At 44.6% G+C, this 20,617-nt stretch overlaps 1 protein-coding gene and 1 pseudogene across 1 annotated transcript in view; both read left to right on the forward strand.

Moving 5' to 3' along the window:
• Window positions 1-11,625, forward strand: part of LAMA1 (laminin subunit alpha 1) — a 172,192-nt gene extending 160,567 nt beyond the window's left edge. Inside the window, 6 exon segments of the mRNA XM_030926195.1 lie at window positions 2,584-2,773; window positions 4,244-4,402; window positions 4,955-5,108; window positions 6,206-6,339; window positions 10,102-10,324; window positions 11,272-11,625. Coding sequence (XP_030782055.1) covers window positions 2,584-2,773; window positions 4,244-4,402; window positions 4,955-5,108; window positions 6,206-6,339; window positions 10,102-10,324; window positions 11,272-11,432 — 1,021 coding nt within the window. The 3' untranslated portion in view covers window positions 11,433-11,625.
• Window positions 11,626-19,410: 7,785 nt separating this feature from the next.
• On the forward strand, window positions 19,411-19,511 carry LOC115895548 (annotated as a pseudogene).
• Window positions 19,512-20,617: the final 1,106 nt, after the last annotated feature.

The raw sequence follows: 20,617 nt of genomic DNA on the forward strand, positions 1-20,617 counted from the left end.
TCTCTTCACACCCGAGCTGATGACTTGCCTCATTAAGAAAGAGATCCTTCATCTGTCCACCACCAAAAAGACCAGCCTCTGCTTTTGTTCCTGACCCTCCATCTCTTCTTCTGCTACCACAGATGAAGGGTCTTTGTTCCTAGCAAAGCCCACCCAGCCAGCCCCAGCTTGTCCTCTGGATCCCACTAGCCCTCTCCTTCCTAGGACATGCACAGCAGCCACACCTCACTCCTCAGTGCACACTCCCACCAGCACACAGATGCCACTATCACCCCATCGTCAGCAGTGACAGCAAGAGCAGCAAACTGTTGTGCTGGAGGTTGACACAGAGATTTTACACAGATGATCTAATTTACTCCTCATAATTCTCCTGTGAGGAAGGTATTGTTATTATCTCCATTTTACATATAAGGAGATTGAGGTATAGGGAGCCTGAGACATCTGCTCAAAGTCACACAGCTGTTAAATGGTAGAGCTGGGATTCAAACCCAGGCCTTGTGGCTTCAGAGTCTGTGCCTGTACAGTAGTTTCCCCTTCTCCTTGGGGGATATGTTCCAGGACCCCCAAGTGGTTGCCTGAAACCTCGGCTAGTACCTAAACGTCATATACACTGTGTTTTCCTATGTATGCATATCTATGATAAAGTTGAATTTATAAATTAGGCACAGGAAGAGATTAACAGTAACTAATAATAAAATAGAAGAATTATAACAGTATGCCAGCATCACTCCTCTTGTGCCTCGAGGGCATTATTGAGTAAAATCAGGGTGACCTGAACACAAGCCCCGCTGTACTGCCACAGTCAATCTGCGAACCTAGACAGCTATAAAGTGACCGACGGGCACATGGCTTATATGGTGTGGATCCGCTGGACACAGACAGGATTCACTTCCTGGGCAGGACTGAGTGGGATGGCATGCAATCTCATCACGCTACTCAGAGTGATACCTGATTTAAAACTTACACATTGTTTATTTCCAGAACTTCTCATTTAATATTTTCAGACCTCAGTTGACTGCAGGTAGCTGAAACCTTAAAAAGTGAAACCTTGGAAGGCAAAACCACAAATGAGAAGGAACTGCTGTAAGCTCTGCGCTCTACTCCCTCTCTCACTTTGACTTCTAAAGCAGAACCCCCAGGAGACGCCACGTCCCCCCGCCACACACACATGCGCAGTACCTGGCTCTGTTTCCCACAAGGCGCTCGAAAGAGCTGCCCTTTCCTCAGGGACTGTTTCCTTGTTTAACCATCTGGTCAGCCTCCCGCACAACCCCAGCTGCTCTTGAAAGAATTACTCGAGACCCCCATGTAGCTACATGGTGCGGGGCCCCCTGCCCTGGGCTCTCAGCAGCCCGTGGACTTCCTTGGCTGGCTGTCACAGCCGCACACTCTCCTGGTTCCCTGCTCTCTCTCGGCCTTCCTTCCTCAGTCTCCCAGCTGAGAGTGCTGGGCCCTTCCACACGCTCTCCCAGGATGGCCTTCTATGTTCTGATCACCTTAAAATGCCACCTAGCTACGGCAGCACCTACCCGTGTAGCTCTGGCCTCCACTCAGAACTCAGGGTTTGTGGGCCCACCGGCCACTCAAGATCTCTGTGTGGACTGGGACAGGTTCCTGGGCCTCATCACCCCGAACAGAATTCTCAGGCTCCCTCAGTCCTGCTCTCCTGCTCTTTGCCGTTGCCGCAGGCACGATCACCATTCACCTAGTTGTCCAAGGCCCAAGCCTAGAGGCTATTTTTTATTTCACTTGTTTTCACTCTCCAAATCCAGTCCATTGGCAAATCCTCTTGCTTCTTCCTCCAGAACGTTTCCTGAATCTGTTGAGTCCCCGCCGCCACCCTGGTCTAAGCCACCCACCGCTCCCTGTTAACAGCTGCCTGATGGGGCCCTGCTTCACCCAGACCCCCTGACCCGTTCTGCAGTTTAGACAGGATCTCTGAAAGGAATGCTCGGCCACTCCCCCTTTCAGAGCCCTCCTGTGACTTCCCACTGTGCTGAAAATCAACTGTCAAAGCCCCGCCTCCCTATGATGGAGCCACATCCGCCCTCGTCCTGTCCCGGGGTGCTCCCGTGGCACCGTGGTCCCTCTGACAGGGCCCACCCAGGCGTAACCTTCCTGCACACCTGCAGTGGCTCTGGTTCCCCCACGGCCTCAGGTGGGCTTCCTGCTGCCCACTGTCATCAAGCCCCTCACTTTGCAGGGACTTGCCCCTTTCTGTCACTCAGAGCTCGGCTGAAATATCAGCTTTGTAGAGTTACCCGTGTTGACTACTTAAGGTAGCCACCGGTTGCCCTCTGCAGGACCCGCTTTAACTCTCTGGTGTGTTTCTGTATTAGCTTCATGAGCAAAGGGATCTGATCTTCCTCTTTGTTCATGGCTTTATCCTCATCCTAAAACAGTCTGGCAGACAGAGGTAGGTAGTTAAATGAATGGATGTGTAAATGGATGAAGGAATGAATTCCCCTCTTTCCTGAGATGTTCAGTGTAAATGCCGAAACAATTGTGGAGTCCTCTCTTTGAGGTTTTAAAAATGAAAAGCTAAAGTTTCCTTTCTCAACGCTGAGCGCTTGTTTTTCGCAGGCTCTCGGTTGAGCTAAGTATCCGCACGTTCGCCTCCAGCGGCCTGATTTACTACATGGCTCATCAGAACCAAGCAGACTACGCTGTGCTCCAGCTGCACGGGGGCCGCCTCCACTTCATGTTTGACCTTGGCAAAGGCAGAACAAAGGTCTCTCACCCTGCACTGCTCAGCGATGGCAAGTGGCACACGGTATGATCTCAGGAGGCTTGTGCTGGCTGCTTTTGAGTTTTGTTCCATGTATCACTGGGGTTCACTCCATTTCTCAAAGGCACATTATCCCATTCATCTCTGTCTCACCGTATGTGTCTGGTATCTCCCCCAGAGACTGCAAGTCTTGAAGGCAGGGATCTTTTCTGCTTCTGAAATACCCCCAGGGCCTTGCTTAGTACCTGACATGAAATAGACACTCAGCAAACATTGGTAGGATGGACAAAAGGTACTAGACATGTTCTCAACTTGGCAAGGAGTATGTAAAGCCTAACCTCCACTCATGGCATTTGCTTTCTGATAACCAGGACTCTGGAGCGCTTTCTGGTGTGCAGCAGGCTTTACCTAGTGCCTGTAATCGGCCAGCTGGGTTGTTCTTGTCCACTGCCCAGGAAAGCAAATGCACTAAGAATGGCAGGTTTTGCAGCAAAGAAAGAGTTTAATTATTGCAGAGACAACTTGCCAGGAGATAATTATCAAAGCTGCCTCCCCAAGAATTCAAGGACTAGGGTTAAACCTTGTGCAAACAAGGATAGTTTGGCAGCCGGGGGATACGGAATGGCAAATGCTGATTGATTGGATTGGGGAAGAAATCATAGGGCGTCAAAGTTGTCTTCTTGTGCTGAGTCAGTTTCTGGGTAGGGGTTACTGCTCTGGGTGGTGCCAGTCGGTTCATACTGAATGCAAAGTCTGAAAAATATCTCAAATGCCAGTCTTAGGTTTTACAATAGCAATGTTATCTATAGGGGCAATTGGGGAAGTATATAAAGTTTGTGACTATGGGCTACATGATTCCTAAGTAATAAGTAGTTTAAAAAGGCAAATTATAAAACAATGACTGGTTAGGGTTTAACTATGCCTACATCTTAGCAGAAGAAACAATGGCTGGCTAGAGTTTATGCCTGTATCTTAGCAGAATTCAGGCCCCATCACAATTCCAACCTTGTGGCATTTCCTTAATTTTGCAGAGGTGATTTTGGTCCCTGAGCAAGGAGGGAATCAGTTTTAGGGAGGGACCGTTATCATCTTTGTTTTAAAGTTAAACTATCCACTAAATTCCTCCCATTTCCGGAAGGCACTATTATCATCTTTGTTTTAAACTGTCAGCTAAATTCCTCCCATAGCTAGGTTGAATTAGCAAAGATAGCTTATGAGGTTAGGAGCAAGATAGAGCCAGTTATGTCAGATTCCTCTTACTGTCAGTCATTTTTCTATGTCAGATTTATTTCCCTGTTACAGTTTTTGCAAAGGCAGTTTCATACCTGCCTCCTTTCTTCTGCCAGGCTCAGCCGCTTTTCATCACCAACTGTCTAAAAATTTGAACCACCCTTTAGCATTGCATTCAGGTTGTTACAGCTCTCAGAAACAGATGTTGCATCTGTTAAAGTTGATACATCTGTTAAAGTTTTCTCAGATTCCTTAAAAGTTATGCATGTTTTCACTTTGCTGTAGGTCAAGACACATTATGGTAAAAGAAAAGGCTTCATCACGGTGGACGGCCAAGAGTCCCCCATGGTGACTGTGGTGGGAGACGGAACCGCGCTGGATGTGGAGGGCTTGTTCTACCTAGGAGGCCTGCCCTCCCAGTACCGGGCCAGGAAAATTGGAAATGTAAGCAGCATTTTTCTGTACTGACATTTTACCTTTGTTGTGGTTGTGCTTATTTTGTAGAAGAGCATAGCTGACAGGCATCTTTATGTATAAATTACCTTGTTTGAACCTGGGGCTTGTGAAGAAGTTGACTTTGCAGGCATGTCCACAGATCATGTGCCAGGGCCACCCCTCAGAACCCGATCAGTCTTTCTAGCCTCTTAGGTAAAGAACATCTCCCTTTCTGCAGCCACATGGCCACAGCCACAGCACAATTCAGGGAAGCCCAACAAATGCGTATTGGCACCTTAGTAAACTCAGCACTTTTTGATTTCCACGATATTTCACTAAAATAATAGAAAACACTTCCACAGCATTATTAGCAAAGATACTCAAATGGTAGCTCTAACTTAGACATTCATGTGAAGTATTGTGGCAATTAAAGTTTTTTTAAAAAAAGATAACATTTTAATGTGTTTTATTGAGACCAATCTGATGAAGTGGAAGGAAAATGTGTCCAGGCCCTTCTCGTTAGAATCACCACCGTCTACTCTTACATGTCATTTGGCTTAGATCACCCACAGCATCCCTGCCTGCATTGGGGATGTGACGGTTAACAGCAAACAGCTGGACAAGGACAGCCCAGTGTCCACCTTCACAGTGAACAGGTGCTACGCAGCGGCCCAGGAAGGAACATTCTTTGATGGAAGCGGATACGCAGCTCTTGGTATGTGTTAGCAGCACTCTTGAAAGCAGTCCCCGGCGGAGCCTGGACTCTAAAGCAATGCGGATCCAAGAGTGCGAGACAGGACCCACTGGACAAGGCTACAGGAAAACCACCTTGAGTTCAGTATTCCAGTTGATTCCTCATTTCTTGGCGTAAAAAGCCTTCTCAGGTCTTGTGCTATCTGGATGGCCTGACAAAGTCTCCCGCCAGGAGCAGTGTGACTCCTGACAGAGGCCAGACATGGGGTGCTAGTTTCATCTATACTTTCCCCAGGTTCTGTAATGCACACTCAGTGTCCAAGTTAAGAAAGGACTTTGAATTAAAAATCAGCAGCATAAAATGTCTAGACCAGCTGGCGCCAGGGAGGCTGTGCAGAAGTTTGGGTGGGGAAGAGGGGGAAGCCAGCAGAACATCTGTCATTCACTCTGCGCTTCCTGTCTCCTGTTCCTGGGGCTCAGGCTCCACCCCTGCTAGGCAGCCCCCTCCGTGGCCACAGTACCCCTCGCACGCCCCGGGTATGCTCTGGGCATATCACCTTCTCCCCTTTTTCCTTCAGCCCTGGTCATGGTAACAACTGCCTGCTCTGGCCAATAGCCCCAGTGTGACTCCTCAGCTTTTTTTTATCACCTGAATTAAAAATCATTCCATTCAGTCCCCACCTCTAACAAATTTAGTATGGACTCTGATATACTCAGTAAATGATGATTCCTCCAAGTACACAGATACCAGGAAAATAAAGTGGACTATTCTTGGATGATGATAAAGGGATTCCAGCGATCAAATCCCAACAGCCCACGGGAAAGAATGCCGCAGGGAGGACATGTCCACAGGGTGAGGCAGGGCCACGTGCTTCTGCGGCCACAGATGAAGGAGACGCCTGGCTCTGCTCTGGCCTGGCTGGCTGCACGCATCTTCTTTAAAAGCTCCATGATGTGGAAGCCGAGACTCAGAGGGCAGGAGTGACCTGCTGGTGGGGATGGAGCTGGATCCAAAGGAGGAGCTAGAGCCAGGTCCCCCGACCCTTACCCAGGAGCCCAAATGCTCAACCTGGGCCTGGCAGTGCTCACCCTGACTTGGGCCGTCCTTGTGTGTTACAGTCAAAGAGGGCTACAAAGTCCAGACGGATGTGAACATCACACTGGAATTTCGAACCTCCTCGCAGAATGGCGTCCTCCTGGGGATCAGCACTGCCAAAGTGGATGCCATTGGACTAGAGCTTGTGGATGGCAAGGTGGGTGCTTCCTCTCCATGGGGTCTTCCTCCCCCCAGTGTCAGAGACAGAGCAATTGAGAAACAGCAGATTCAAATTCACAACTGTCTGTTTTTATGGAGTCAAACAATGGTCCCATTACTATTTAAAAAACAGATATGGCTACAAAAAAACCTTTTTTGTTTATTTTTTAAAAGCTTTTCAGAAATAACTTTTTATGTGTTTGAAAGTAAGCTTTCAGCAAAATTACAACTATAATACAAAGAATTTTTTTCCTGAACCATCTGAGAATAAGCTGCTGACCTGATGCCCTATCCCTTCTAATAATTTTTTTTACCTTTTTATTTGGAAATGATTACAGATTCATAGGAAGTTGCAATGAAATGTACAGGGAGGGCCCCATGCACCCTTCACCCAGACCCAGGTTTCCCAGTGGTAGCATTATGCATTTTTTTTTTTTTTTTTGAGACAGAGTTTTGTTCTTGTCACCCAGGCTAGAGTGCAATGATGCAATCTCAGCTCACTGCAACCTCTGCCTCCCAGGTTCAAGTGATTCTCCTGCCTCAGCCACCTGAGTAGTTGGGATTACAGGCATGCACCACCATGCCAGGTTAATTTTTGTATTTTTTAGTAGAGACCAGGTTTCACCATGTTGGTCAGGCTGGTCTTGAACTCCTGACCTTGTGATCTGCCTGCCTCGCCTTCCGAAGTGCTGGGATTACAAACATTATGCATTTTTCTAGCACAATCAAGATATTTAATTGTATCAATACCAAAAGGCTCCCCCTTAATACCCCATCATGGCCACACCCAACTCCTGTACCCCTAATCCTAGGCAACCGCTCATCTGTTTGCTGTCCCTCTAATTTCTGTTTCGCCAGTGTTATATCAATGAAGTGACGCAGCAGGTATCCTTTTGAGATCAGCTTTTCACACTTAGCCTGACCTCGGGAGGTTCATCTGGATGGTTGTGCATATCAGCAGTCCGTTCCCTTTTGTGGTGGAGTATTACTCCATGGGATAGACATACCATGCTCTAATTTTTTTTTAATGTAAAACATGTTATTTTTTTCTGTGACTATCTGCTCTTGCTTTTCAGCCTCTCATGTCCCTCTCCTGCTGGCAACAAAATGAAGTCAACAATTTGCAGCACTCATCTTTTAGTCTCCTGCTTGAAAACCGCCTCCTTCGCAGTTTCTCCCAGTTCTCACTTTCCTTCGTCTCCCCTTTGGGGCTGTCTGGGCACAGGCAGGATGCAGGGCAGGGAGTCTCGATGACCCTTTTCCTTTCTGTGGGCTCTCTCGTGGACAGCAGCTCAGCCATAGCTCAGTCTCCTGGTCTTCAGGGCAGCCTCTTACAGTGAGTGGTCCTGGGTCTCCATGTTGCCCCTGCGTGGGGGCTGCTCCTGGAGAGTTTGGCCAGAGTCCCTTTCAGCTCAGGCCTCTCATCCTGGTTGTCACGGGTAGTGCCGCCTCTTCATCTTCCCCCTTCCCCGTGGGGTCATGTGCAAACTTGGGGATTTCTGCCAAGCCACACAGAGGCCGTGGGGAATCAGGGATGGTGTCTCTCTGGTCCTCTCTCTAGGTTCTACCAGCATTTCTGCAGCACTGTGGTCAGTGCTTGTTATTGTGGGAGTAAGATGCCTGAATTTTCCAACACTAGTGCCTCTTGCAAGACAGGGAACAAGTCTCCATGTTCTAGATTCCCCAGGACTTAGTGGTTATGTCTAGTATTTCCCTACTTACTCCCTGCTGGGTTTTGACCACCCCCCCAACTATGGTATCCTAGAGTGGGGGTGGGGAGGATCTGAAAGGTCATGTCTGACCTTTAGCCCTTCACCTCTTTTCCAATTCATGTCAAAACAGAACTAACTTGATGTCATATTGCTGCCTCTCTACACTGACTTACAGCCAACTTTTTCCCTCATCTATACTTTAAAAACTTTTGTATCTATTTGCATGTTTTTATGTGATATCTAAAAAATGTTATCAGGGGCCAGGTGATCCCAAAACTTTGGGAGGCTGAGGCAGGAGGACTGCTTGAGCCCAGGAGTTTGAGACCAGCCTGGGCAATAGTAGCAAGACCACCATCTCTGTTTTTGAAAAATATTTTACTTAGATAAATAAAAAATTAAAAATGCAATCAGAAGTGTAATTGCTGCAAACAATGTAATTTTCTGTTGTATTATACATTTTACCTCATTGGACTATTATTTATAGTTCTTTTTTAACATTTTTAGTTGTTGCCTAAGGGTTTATGACCTATATCTTTAACTGTCACAGTCCACCTTGAAATAATACTGTGCAGCTTCATATATAGCATAACAATCTTCAAAAAGTACATTTGAAATCTTCCCTCCTGTCTTAGTCTGCTTGGGGTGCCAGAACAAAGAACCACAGACTGTGTGGCTTAAACAATGGAAATTTGTTTTCTTGCCATTCTAGAGACTGGAAGTCCGAGATCAATGTGTTGGTAAGGTTCTTGATTCGGAGGCCTCTCTCTTTGACTCACAGATGCCTTGTTCTCCCTGTGTTCTCAGGTGGTCTTCCCTCTGTGCATGTTTGTGTCCTAATCTCGTCTTGTAAAGACACAGTCAGATTGGATGAGGGCCACCCTGGTGACTCATCTTTACTTAATTACCTCTAAAAGCTCCATCTTCAAATACAATCACATTCTGAGGTACTAGGGGTTAGGACTTCAGCATATGAATTTTGGAGGGGGCCGTCTTCAGCCCATAACACCTCCTATCTTTTGCAAAGCTGAGATCTCTTTACTCGCTGTGGGAGAGCATCTATGGTTCATCAGAAGAGAGTTAGTAAATATTCGCTCATAGGTGCTATCAATAGGTATGACCAGGCCAGGTGTGGTGGCTCACACCTGTAATCCTGGCACTTTGGGAGGTCGAGGCCAGCAGATCACCTGAGGTCAGGAATTTGAGACCAGCCTGGCCAACATGGTGAAACCCTGTCTACTAAAAATACAAAAATTAGCAGGGCGTGGTGGCGGGCGCCTATAGTCCCAGCTATGTGGGAGACTGAGGCAAAAGAATCACTTGAACCCGGGAGGTGGAGTTTGCAGTGAGTCAAGACCACGCCCACTGCACTCCAGCCTGGACAACAAGAGTGAAACTCCATCTCAAAAAAAAAAAAAATGTATGACCAGCACCTCCAGTAAGGCTATTAACTCGTAAAATGTCCTAAAAATGAGGCCCTCATTTAAGGATGCAGTGTGCTTGGACTTGTGGTCATGAAGGTGGCCATTTGCCCTTTCTGGAATTTGGGGAATAGTATAACATCTGAATTTTTTTTTTTTTTTTTTTTTTTTTTTTTTTGAGATGGAGTTTTGCTTTTGTTGCCCAGGCTGGAGTGCAATGGCACTGATATTGGCTCACTGCAACCTCCACCTCCCAGGTTCAAGCAATTTTCCTGCCTCAGCCTCCCAAGTTGCTAGGATTACAGGCACGTGCCACCACACCTGGCTAATTTTTTTGTATTTTTAGTAGAGACAGGGTTTCTCCATGTTGCTCACGCTGGTCTCGAACTCCTGACCCCAGGTGATCCACCCGCCATGGCCTCCTAAAATGCTGGGCTTACAGGCGTGAGCCACCGTACTCTGCCATCATCTGAATCCTTTAAAAGGCTCTTTTTCAAAATTATTTTCTGTTTCTCATGTTAGCTCTCCTTTTAAACATAATGCTGCAATTTTATCCACTCCAAGAGCTTATACAAATGGACTGTGTTCCTTAAATACACAAAAACTCACCAAGATATTTGCTTTGTTTAGGTCTTGTTCCATGTCAACAATGGTGCTGGCAGGATAACAGCCACATATGAGCCCAAAACCGCCACTGCGCTCTGTGATGGAAAATGGCACACGCTTCAAGCTAACAAAAGCAAACACCGTATCACTCTGATTGTCGATGGGAACGCAGTTGGCGCTGAAAGTCCACACACCCGCTCTACCTCGGTGGACACCAACAATCCCATTTATGTTGGTGGCTATCCTGGTATGTACGGGTACCTGCTCTTCCACTCAAAAGGGGCACTGTTCCTGGAGGAAGTCTTGGTTCAGGTGGATGTAGAATAGGGATTGAGAAAGGTACATGGTTTGGCTTGATGAGTCTTTGACCATTTTAGAAAGGCCATTTCAAATACTTAAGAATTCTTGGAAAACTTAAAATAATCTAGACACACAAGTTAATCATTGCGTAAGATTGTGAGAACATTGGGTCTGATATAAAGGCAGCTGGATGACTTTCCCAAAGTAAATTTCATGACTCTCAGACTTGGGAGTCATTTTAGGTCTAGGGAATCATTTTAGGAAACAAACTCGTGACTCATCTCTCTGGTCAACTTTGGATTAGAATTATGTATTTTAGATGTTCCAAGGAATTGTTGCAAATAATAAACACCTGTTGTATGACTTAAGTTATAACTATGCCTTAAAATTTTATATATTTAAAGTTTTTGGCCAGGTGTGGTGGCTCATGCCTATAATCCCGGCACTTTGGGAGGCCAAGGTGGGTGGATCACTTGAGGTTAGAAGTTTGAGACCAGCCTGGCCAACATGGTGAAACCCTGTCTCTACTAAAAATATAAAAATAAGCCGACGTGGTGATGGGTGCCTGTAATCCCAGCGACTCAGGAGGCTGAGACAGGAGAATCACTTGAACTCAGGAGGCAGAGGTTGCAGTGAGCCGAGATCACGCCACTGTACTCCAGCCTGGGTAACAGAGCAAGACTCTGTCTCAAAAAAAAAAAAAGAAAACAAAAAAGTTTCTCTGAATTCTGCTATTCACTGACACCACATATGTGGAAAATATCCTTCTAATTTTAATAGTGAAAAATTTTAAAAACAAAATAACCCACTTGAGATTATTTCTGTTCCTTTTGTGCTATGGATCGCATTTCAACAAAATTAAGCAAGATTTGTCTTCTCTTCTTTCCTGAACAGCTGGCGTGAAGCAAAAATGCCTGAGCAGCCAGACCTCGTTCCACGGGTGTTTGAGGAAGCTAGCGCTGATGAAGAGGCCGCAGGTGCAATCCTTTGACTTCAGCAGAGCGTTTGAACTGCACGGAGTTTTCCTTCATTCCTGTCCTGGGACGGAGTCCTGAACTTCAAGCAGAATCCTCAGTGGGAATAATTGCTAGTATTTTGAAAAGAAGTGTTTGTGTGAATTAAGAATCTCTTCAGTTCATATTTCATTTCCAACTCAGGTTAAGTGTTTCTGGGGAGAGATGTTGTGTTTATGTTACACTAAAACCACATGTGCAACAAATACCTCCATTAAATGGTCTAAAATGTAAATTGAATTCCCTGGCTCTCTTTTTTAACATGTTTTTTAAAAAATAAATCTTTATACACATTGAATGTTCTGTTGATTACTTGATAGTATTTTATGTTTTTCATTTTGAGCTTTTAAAAAAGTGTCAATACAGATGATAACAGATTAGAGTATGAAGCCTTTTATTTCTTCAAGAAAACTCTAAGCTCCAATTTCTACAACAGACAAGCAATGTTCATTGATTAATTCCACATGAGCACACCAGCTGTTGGCCACATAACCTTTTAAGGAGGCTCCAGCAAGTCACAGGGGCAAAGGGAGCAAAGGAAGGAGCTGGACCCTCCTCGGACGTGGCCTTGTGCTATCAGGACCTCACCTAATGGCGCATTTTGCAGGACAGAAAAAAAGAAAAGATGGCATCATTTTAGGTTAGTGCTTCCTTTATTGTCAATTTTATTTTCACCACTTGGAATGAAACAGTTTGCCTTAATCAGCTACTTTTCTGGGATAATGTGTGTAATTTGAAAAGAGGGAACATTTTAAAACCATGTAAGTATATTATTTTAATGGACCAAGCAGCTGTAGACCCAGATTTCTGAAGTTGCATTCAGTCCCCTTCACATTCCTTTGAGTTCTGCTCTGTGGCTGCAGCTCAGGTCACAGTGGCCGCTATCCATATCTTTTAGAAAAATGATCCCATTTTCCAAATGCTCACTTGAGCGGTCTCCACCTATCTTAGCCGTGACCTGCTTTTCCAACATGGAGGACGCCAGAGTTTGTGTCTCTGAGAGATTTTGATTGGATAAACAAGGAAGGCAGCTGTGCTCCTGGTCCCCATCCCTATTCTGTGCCTTCCCTATGTTTTTTGAACCCTTAGGGGGATTCACACCTCTTGATGTTATTTGAAATTTTTAATTCTTTCCCATGTAAATACCTGCATGAAGACGTTCCTTAGAGAAAGGCAGCTGCTAGTTGTGAACGTGCTAATGGTTCTGTAGCACCAGCCATGGGAGGAGAGCAGACTTTTCTTTTCTTTTTTTTTCTTTTTTGTCTTTTTTTTTTAATTATTATTATACTTTAAGTTCTAGGGTACATGTGCATAACGTGCAGGTTTGTTACATATGTATACTTGTGCCATGTTGGTGTGCTGCACCCATTAACTCGTCAGCACCCATCAACTCGTCATTTACATCAGGTATAACTCCCAATGCAATCCCTCCCCCCTCCCCCTCCCCATGATAGGCCCTGGTGTGTGATGTTCCCCTTCCCGAGTCCAAGTGATCTCACTGTTCAGTTCCCACCTATAAGTGAGAACATGTGGTATTTGGTTTTCTGTTCTTGTGATAGTTTGCTAAGAATGATGGTTTCCAGCTGCATCCATGTCCCTACAAAGGACACAAACTCATCCTTTTTTATGGCTGCATAGTATTCCATGGTGTATATGTGCCACATTTTCTTAATCCAGTCTGTCACAGATGGACATTTGGGTTGATTCCAAGTCTTTGCTATTGTGAATAGTGCCGCAATAAACATACGTGTGCGTGTGTCTTTATAGCAGCATGATTTATAATCCTTTGGGTATATACCCAGTAGTGGGATGGCTGGGTCATATGGTACATCTAGTTCTAGATCCTTGAGGAATCGCCATACTGTTTTCCATAATGGTTGAACTAGTTTACAATCCCACCAACAGTGTAAAAGTGTTCCTATTTCTCCACATCCTCTCCAACACCTGTTGTTTCCTGACTTTTTAATGATTGCCATTCTAACTGGTGTGAGATGGTATCTCATTGTGGTTTTGATTTGCATTTCTCTGGTGGCCAGTGATGATGAGCATTTTTTCATGTGTCAAGAGAGCAGACTTTTCAAAGGCAGCTCCTGGGCAGCTGGGCCCAGAAGGGGCAAGTGCCCGTCTCAGAAGCAGTGCACGTGCACCAAGAACCTCTGCTGTGCCGTGGGTGGTCTTTGGTTTCATGTTTCTGTGGAAACCAGCTACAATGTGAGATGAAGGCTCAGACATTCCAGATCCTGGTCTACCATGTTGGGTGAGGAAGTGACCAAAACCAGGAAATAGAGCACAGACTGTGGAGCTGACTTGAGCTTTGCACCCCAGCCCTGCCTCCACCCCCGCTTTAACAGAGTTAAAACGGAGCGTGGGCCTTTCATGAGTACAGCTGTTCACAAGGTCTCTCTGAAGGATTCCTCAGGAAAACCCACCAGCTCCCTGCTGGCCTTTCACAAGCACAGAGTCGAGTGACCTGGGTGTAGATCTGTCCCCGTGACCTTGAGCCTGCACTCCCAGGTCAGACACCAACTGTGGTTCCCACTTCGGGTTCTCACACTGATTCCTTAACTCCTCTCGCCAAGTCTGGACTCAGGTTCTTAGAGAGGGTTGCCAGATAAAACACAGAACCCAGGGAAATCTGAATTTCAGATAAACACCACAGACATGTTTTTAGTGTAAGCACATGCTAAATATTGCACAGCATCCTGTGTTTTTCATTTGCTAAATCTGGCAACCCTACTTTGGAGCCTCAAGGGCATAAAAAGATTATGACACCCTTTCCCTCACTGCCAAGTGATTCCAAATAAAAGCAAATCTATGTCTTAAAGCACGTGCAACAAAATCTATTGACGATCATGTTTTTCTCATGACGCCTTTACTGAGATATCTGATTTCTTTCCAAAGTCTAATTTTGGTGCCAAAAGTCCTTGTTTAGTCTGTCAATTAATGTAGTACTTTTTTTATTGTGGCAAAATATAAAAAATATAAAATTTACCATTTTAAGCCATCTTTAAGTGTACATTTCCATGAAATTCAATACATTTATAATGGTGTACAACCACTACCATTTATCTCCAGAATTCTTCTCATCTTGTAAACCTAAAACCCTGTACCAATTAAACAGTAAGCCCCTATTCCTTCTTTCCCTCAGCCCCTGGCAACCACCATTCTTACTTTCTGTCTCTACAAATTTGACCACTCTAGGTACTTCATATAAGTGACTTACCATAATAGCTTCAAGGTTCATCTGTGTTTAGCATGTGTCAGAATTTCCTCCCTTTTAATTCTGAATAACATCCCATTGTATGTATAGACATTTTACTTATCCATTCATCCCTTGATGGGTACTTGGCTATTGTAAATAGTGCCATGATGAACATGGATGCACAAGTATCTGTTCAGAGTCCCTGCTCTCAATTCTTTGGGGTATATACCCAGAAGTGGAATTGCTGGATCATATGGTAAATCTATTTGTAATTTTTGAATTTTTATTTTATTTTTTAGACAGTCTGACTCTGTCACCCAGGCTGCAGTTCAGTGGTGCGATCTTGGCTCGTGGCAACCTCCACCTCCTAGGCTCAAGCAATTCTTTTGCCTCAGCCTCCCGAGTAGCTGGGACTACAGGCAGGTGCCACCACGCCTGCCTAATTTTTGTATTTTTAGTAGAGACAGGTTTCACCATGTTGGCCAAGATGGTCTCAAACACCTGACCTCAAATGATCCACTAAGTGTTGGGATTACAGGCATGAGCCACCGCACCTGGCCCCTATTTGTAATTTTTTGAGAAAGAACTATACTGTTTTCTGTAGCATGCGGCACTGTTTCCAAGCCTCAGTTTCTTCATCTGTAAAAGAGATTGTGATAACAACCTCAAAAAGGTATCACAATATTTAGAAAATAGTATTAAATTTTTTTCAGAAATAAAGAGAGCACCTGGATAAGCCAGTAGCATTGACCATAGAGAAATTTAATCCTCAGTCACACCTGCCTTCCAAAAACGTCCAACAACCAGATGGATTTATAGGCAAGCATTGGCAAACATGAGAAAAAATAAGAAAACTGACCAGCTCATTTAACACTGGTGGGATAACTTCATACGAAACAAGACAAGTATAAAACAATTATAGACCAACTTTACTTATGGACTTAGATGTAAATATCTTTTATAAAATACTAATAAATAATTCAGTCCTTAGGGGAAATGATAACTAAGTACATTTGCAAACCCATAAATTCTTCTTTCTATTCTCGCATGTGGTAATTTTTTTATTATGGTCAAACATTTGGTATAAGATCTACCCCCTTAACATATGTTAAGTGCCCAATACAGTATTGTTAACTATAGGCACCATGTTGTATAGACAGCAGATCCCTAGAGCTTACTCAACTTGTATAACTGAAACTTTATTTTTATTTATTTATTTATTTTGAGATGGTGTTTCACTCTTGTTGCCTAGGCTGGAGTGCAATGGCATGATCTCGGCTGACTGCAACTTCCGTCTCCTGGGTTCAAGTGATTCTTTTGCCTCAGCCTCCTGAGCAGTTGGGATTATAGGCACACACCACCATACCCAGCTAATTTTTGTATTTTTAGGAGAGACGGGGGGCTCACCATGTCAGCCAGGCTGGTCTTGAACTCCTGACCTCAGGTGATCCACTCGCCTCGGCTTCCCAAGTGCTGGGATTACAAGCATGAGCCACCATGCCCAGCACTCTCTGTTTCTGTGAGTCACTATTTTAGATACCACATAGAAGTGGAATCATGCAGTGTATGACTCTGTTCTCACACTGCTGTAGGGAAACAGCTGAGACTGGGTAATTTATAAAGAAAAGGGGTTTAATTGGTTCACAGTTTTGCAGGCTTTATAGGAAGCTTAACAGTTTCTGTTTCTGGGCAGGCCTCAGGAAACTTCCAATCATGGCACAAGGCAAAGGGGGAATAAGACATTTCACATGGCAGGAGCAAGAGGAAGAGAGAAAGAGTGGGGAGATGCTACACACTTTCAAACAACCAGATCCTTCGATAACTCACTCACTGTCAGCAGAACAGCACCAAGGAGATGGTGCTAAACCATTCATGAAGGACCAACCACCCCCGTGATCCAATCACTTCCTGCCGGCCCCCACCTCCAACACTGGGGATTACAATTCAACATGAGATGTGGACGGGGACACAAATCCAAGCCATATCATATAGCATTTGTCCTTTTGTGACTGGCTTATTTCACTTAGCATAACCTCCTCCAGGTTCCTCCATGTTGTAGCATAGAGATTTCCTTCTATGTTCAGACAGGATAATATTCCCTTGTATGCACACACCAAGTTTTCTTTACCCATTCAGCCACCAACAGACATTTGGGTTGATCCCATATCTTGGCTGGTGTGAATAATGCTGCAGTGAACATGGGAAGGCAGATACCTCTTCAATATTTTGATTTCAATTCTTTGGGCTATATATCTAGAAGTGGGATTTCTGGATCAGATGGCAGTTCTATTTTTAATTTTTTGAGGAACCTCATGCTGTTGAGGAACTGTTGGGAGGAAAAGGGTGGGAGAGAAAGAACAGAGTCCACTGGGACTGATCCTGGAGTACCCAGCAAAGTCCAGCAGGTAGAAAGGACACAGCATGCCTCAGGATGCAGCGGGATTTTCCATCAGGAGAGTGTCGTGTTGAAATGCTGCATTGGGTGTTATAAGCTGGCTGGAGAGTGCAGCCTGAGTGGGCTGGTTGGGCAAGAGTAACGAAGTGTGGCTGCTGGACAGGGTTGTGACGGGGGACAGGAGGATTGCATGGAAATGTGAGAGGCTCTGCATCACATATGTTAGCTTTAGGCTGTGATAGACTGAAAGGTTCAGTAAGGAGCTTGGGGCAATGAGAATGATGGTTCCATGAACAGGAGAGATCTCGTGAGAAAAATGATGAGGTAAGTTTTGAATGCGTTGAGTTTAAGAGGATGGTGAGAGCATCTGAAGGGAGATGTCCTGACTGGTTGGATGGAGAAGAAAGGTGGTCATATAGGCCAGAGAGCTGGCTAACGGGCGGAGGCCTGGGTACTGCGGCCTGCACAGTGTGGCAAGGCCACCACTGAGTCCTGGCTGAGGAAGCATTAAGGTGTCCCTGAGAGCTGCACGCTAAGGCTCACCTGCCCAGAGGTTCTCGCTGGGCAGGACTGTGTGTGGACATTCTCTAAGCACTGCTAGGTTCTGATCAGGGCTCTTCCACGAAATAGCAGTTCAGCATCTCAGTGGCTGAAATGTATGCTCATTAACATTTCATTTCTTTGGCATTCTGCAAATGGTTTCTGTTACCACGTTTTATTTTCTAAAGGTAATACTTTAAAAAAAAAGACCAGAAGCTGGGTGCGGTGGCTCACGCCTGTAATCCCAGCACTTTGGGAGGTGCAGGCGGGCAGATCACGAGGTCAGGAGATCAAGACCATCCTGGCTAACCCGGTGAAACTCCGTCTTTACTAAAAAATACAAAAAATTAGCCGGGGGTGGTGGTGGGCGCCTGTAGTCCCAGTTACTCGGGAGGCTGAGGCAGGAGAATGGCGTGAACCCGGGAGGCAGAGCTTGCAGTGAGCTGAGATGGAGCCACTGCACTCCAGCCTGGGCAACAGAGCGAGACTCCGTCTCAAAAAAAAAAAAAAAAATATATATATATATATATATGTGTGTGTGTGTGTGTGTGTGTGTGTGTGTGTGTGTATAATTAGTGATTCAAAGATAAGGAAGTTTCACTATTTTTCTTATAACAACAATACTACTTGATACCTATGGCACTTTCTTCTTCCCCAGTGGCAGAAACTTTGTAATGGCTGAGTGTATATTTTTAAATGTCACACAATGCCCCAGGTGTGTTCCCCTCAGCTATCATAAACTCCCTTTCCACACAACTACCTGCTTTTCCCTCTGGCTTGGAACTGTGGCTGAAGATAATTCTCCAGTACCTGCCTCCGTGATATTCTGCCCTGCGTCCTGCCTAGGATGCTTCTCACAGCTGCAAGCTGTGTTACTTACTTGTTCCTAACGGGACAGTCTCCAGCACAGTTCCGAACGTCTGAAGGAAGTCAACGGGAAGCATTGATCCATTTCCTGCCTCAGACTGCAGAACGGATCTGGGCACATCTCCCATCACTTTGTGATATGCGTTTTCTTTCTCTTCTTGAAATTGTACTGTATTGAAGGTGTATTTCTCTGTCAAGTTCGTATTTCACATAGTTTTCAAACTTTCCACAGTATCACATACATTCCAAGTGCTCATGGCTCCGGTCTGTATTTTATGGTGTGCAGGCACATCTTTGCCTTCCGGCGCCCTTGATAAGTCTTCCCAGACAGCCCCCTGCAGTGCTGACCGCCCTGGAAATGTTCTGGTTCTCTTTTTTATTTTTATTTTTATTTTTATTTTTTGAGACGGAGTCTCGCTCTGTCGCCCAGGCTGGAGTGCAGTGGCGCGATCTCGGCTCACTGCAAGCTCCGCCTCCCAGGTTCATGCCATTCTCGGCCTCAGCCTCCTGAGTAGCTGGAACCACAGGCGCCCTTTTTTAGTAACTTTTTTTTTTTTTTTCTAGTAGAGACAGGGTTTCACCGTGTTAGCCAGGATAGTCTCTATCTCCTGACCTCCTCATCCTCCCGCCTCGGCCTCCCAAAGTACTGTGATCACAGGCGTGAGCCACCATGCCTGGCCGAAACTGTTCTGGTTCTTAATGGCTCTAAGTTATGCTAGGTTCTCCCCTCAGATTGGATGGTCTCCTCAAAGAACCTCTAGCTGTTTTATAGTTCTTTTAAGGTCGATATTCTGTTGGATATTTCTTAGGCATTTCTCCCTAACATAATAGTTAATATAATAAGGACATGGCAGAGGTTATTAGTACATAATTATTAAACTGAATACTAGTTTCGCATTTTTCTCTAAACATACTTCAGCAGTGTCGTTGCTCCCATAAATTTCAAAAGATCTTTGCAAATGTAATACTTCTGAGCCATCTAATAAGTATTGAAATAGAACCAAATCATGGCTTGCTTTGGTAGCACATATGTTATAATAAAAGTGGAGCCATCCAGAGGTTAGTATGTGTCCTGTGCAAGGATGACATGCAAATTCGTGAAGCATTCCATATTTTTAAGTCTAATAAAAAATTAAAAAATAATCTTAAAATGATAAAATCAGCCATTTTGCAACGTATTCCCAAAAGAAGATCTACAGGCTTAATGGTTTTCATAATATACAGTGAAGTTTTCAAGTTAATATACCCTGAAATGTAAAAACTATCAGGACTTTTTTTCACAGGGCGACAATGGCAGAGCTCATGCTCCTTTCAAACCCCTTCAGTGTCCGACAATGGGACCCACACCAGCTGTCTGAAGCAAGGGCTTGGAGGGAACATAATGAAAATCACTGTTTTCTCTCTGAGTAACACATTTTAAAAACGACGTTGTCTTTTCACAGTATATGCTGAGCATAATGCTTAATTATCAAGTATTGAAACATGAACTCCGGTGTGAACGCTAAAGAACTGTGGTCTCTGTTCACACCGTTATAAAAGAGACAAGCTTATTTTAACGAGAACCGTTCTACGCATCAGGCATTTCATCCATGATTTAATTTTTAGCATGTGTTTGAAATTCAAATGTGATTTTCTGATATGAATAAAACACAGTAAAATCTTTGCTAAAAATGGAACAATGCTGAATTGTGTCCCTGAAGGTGGTCAGAAGAAAACAATTAGAGGAAGAACATCAGTCAAGGGAGCAGGTAGGAGATCGTAAAGAACAGACACACACGTACCAGAGGATGCATGTGCGGCTTTGCCACCCAGACTAGAAGGTCGGCAGGATGTAGGTATGAATAGGGAGTTAGTGTGATTAATACTATGTGGCTTAAATGTAATTCTGCACCCTTGAGGTCTGATTAAATTGAACATGGAATTTAAGAAGTATGAGTAAAAATGACAAACGAATAAGTAGGAAATGATCAAGACAATTCACTGTCTAGTTCTAGGAAAAGTGTTCAAGCTTGGAAGAAGACTCAGTGGAAAGCTTTTGATTTAGGTAGGATTGGAAGCAAGCAAACTAAAGAAAATCTTTTTTAGTAAGCTAACCTAAAAGGAAACACATTTTTTCTTCTTTTATTAGGTGTTACATTGAAATTGAGTGAATTGGAGGGAAGGAATCCTAAAATGATAAAATCACCAGGCAAATCATTGAATTACTGCTGATTCTTACAGCAC

Source organism: Rhinopithecus roxellana, chromosome 21 (genome assembly GCF_007565055.1).
Source record: "Rhinopithecus roxellana isolate Shanxi Qingling chromosome 21, ASM756505v1, whole genome shotgun sequence".
Lineage (NCBI taxonomy): Eukaryota > Metazoa > Chordata > Mammalia > Primates > Cercopithecidae > Rhinopithecus > Rhinopithecus roxellana.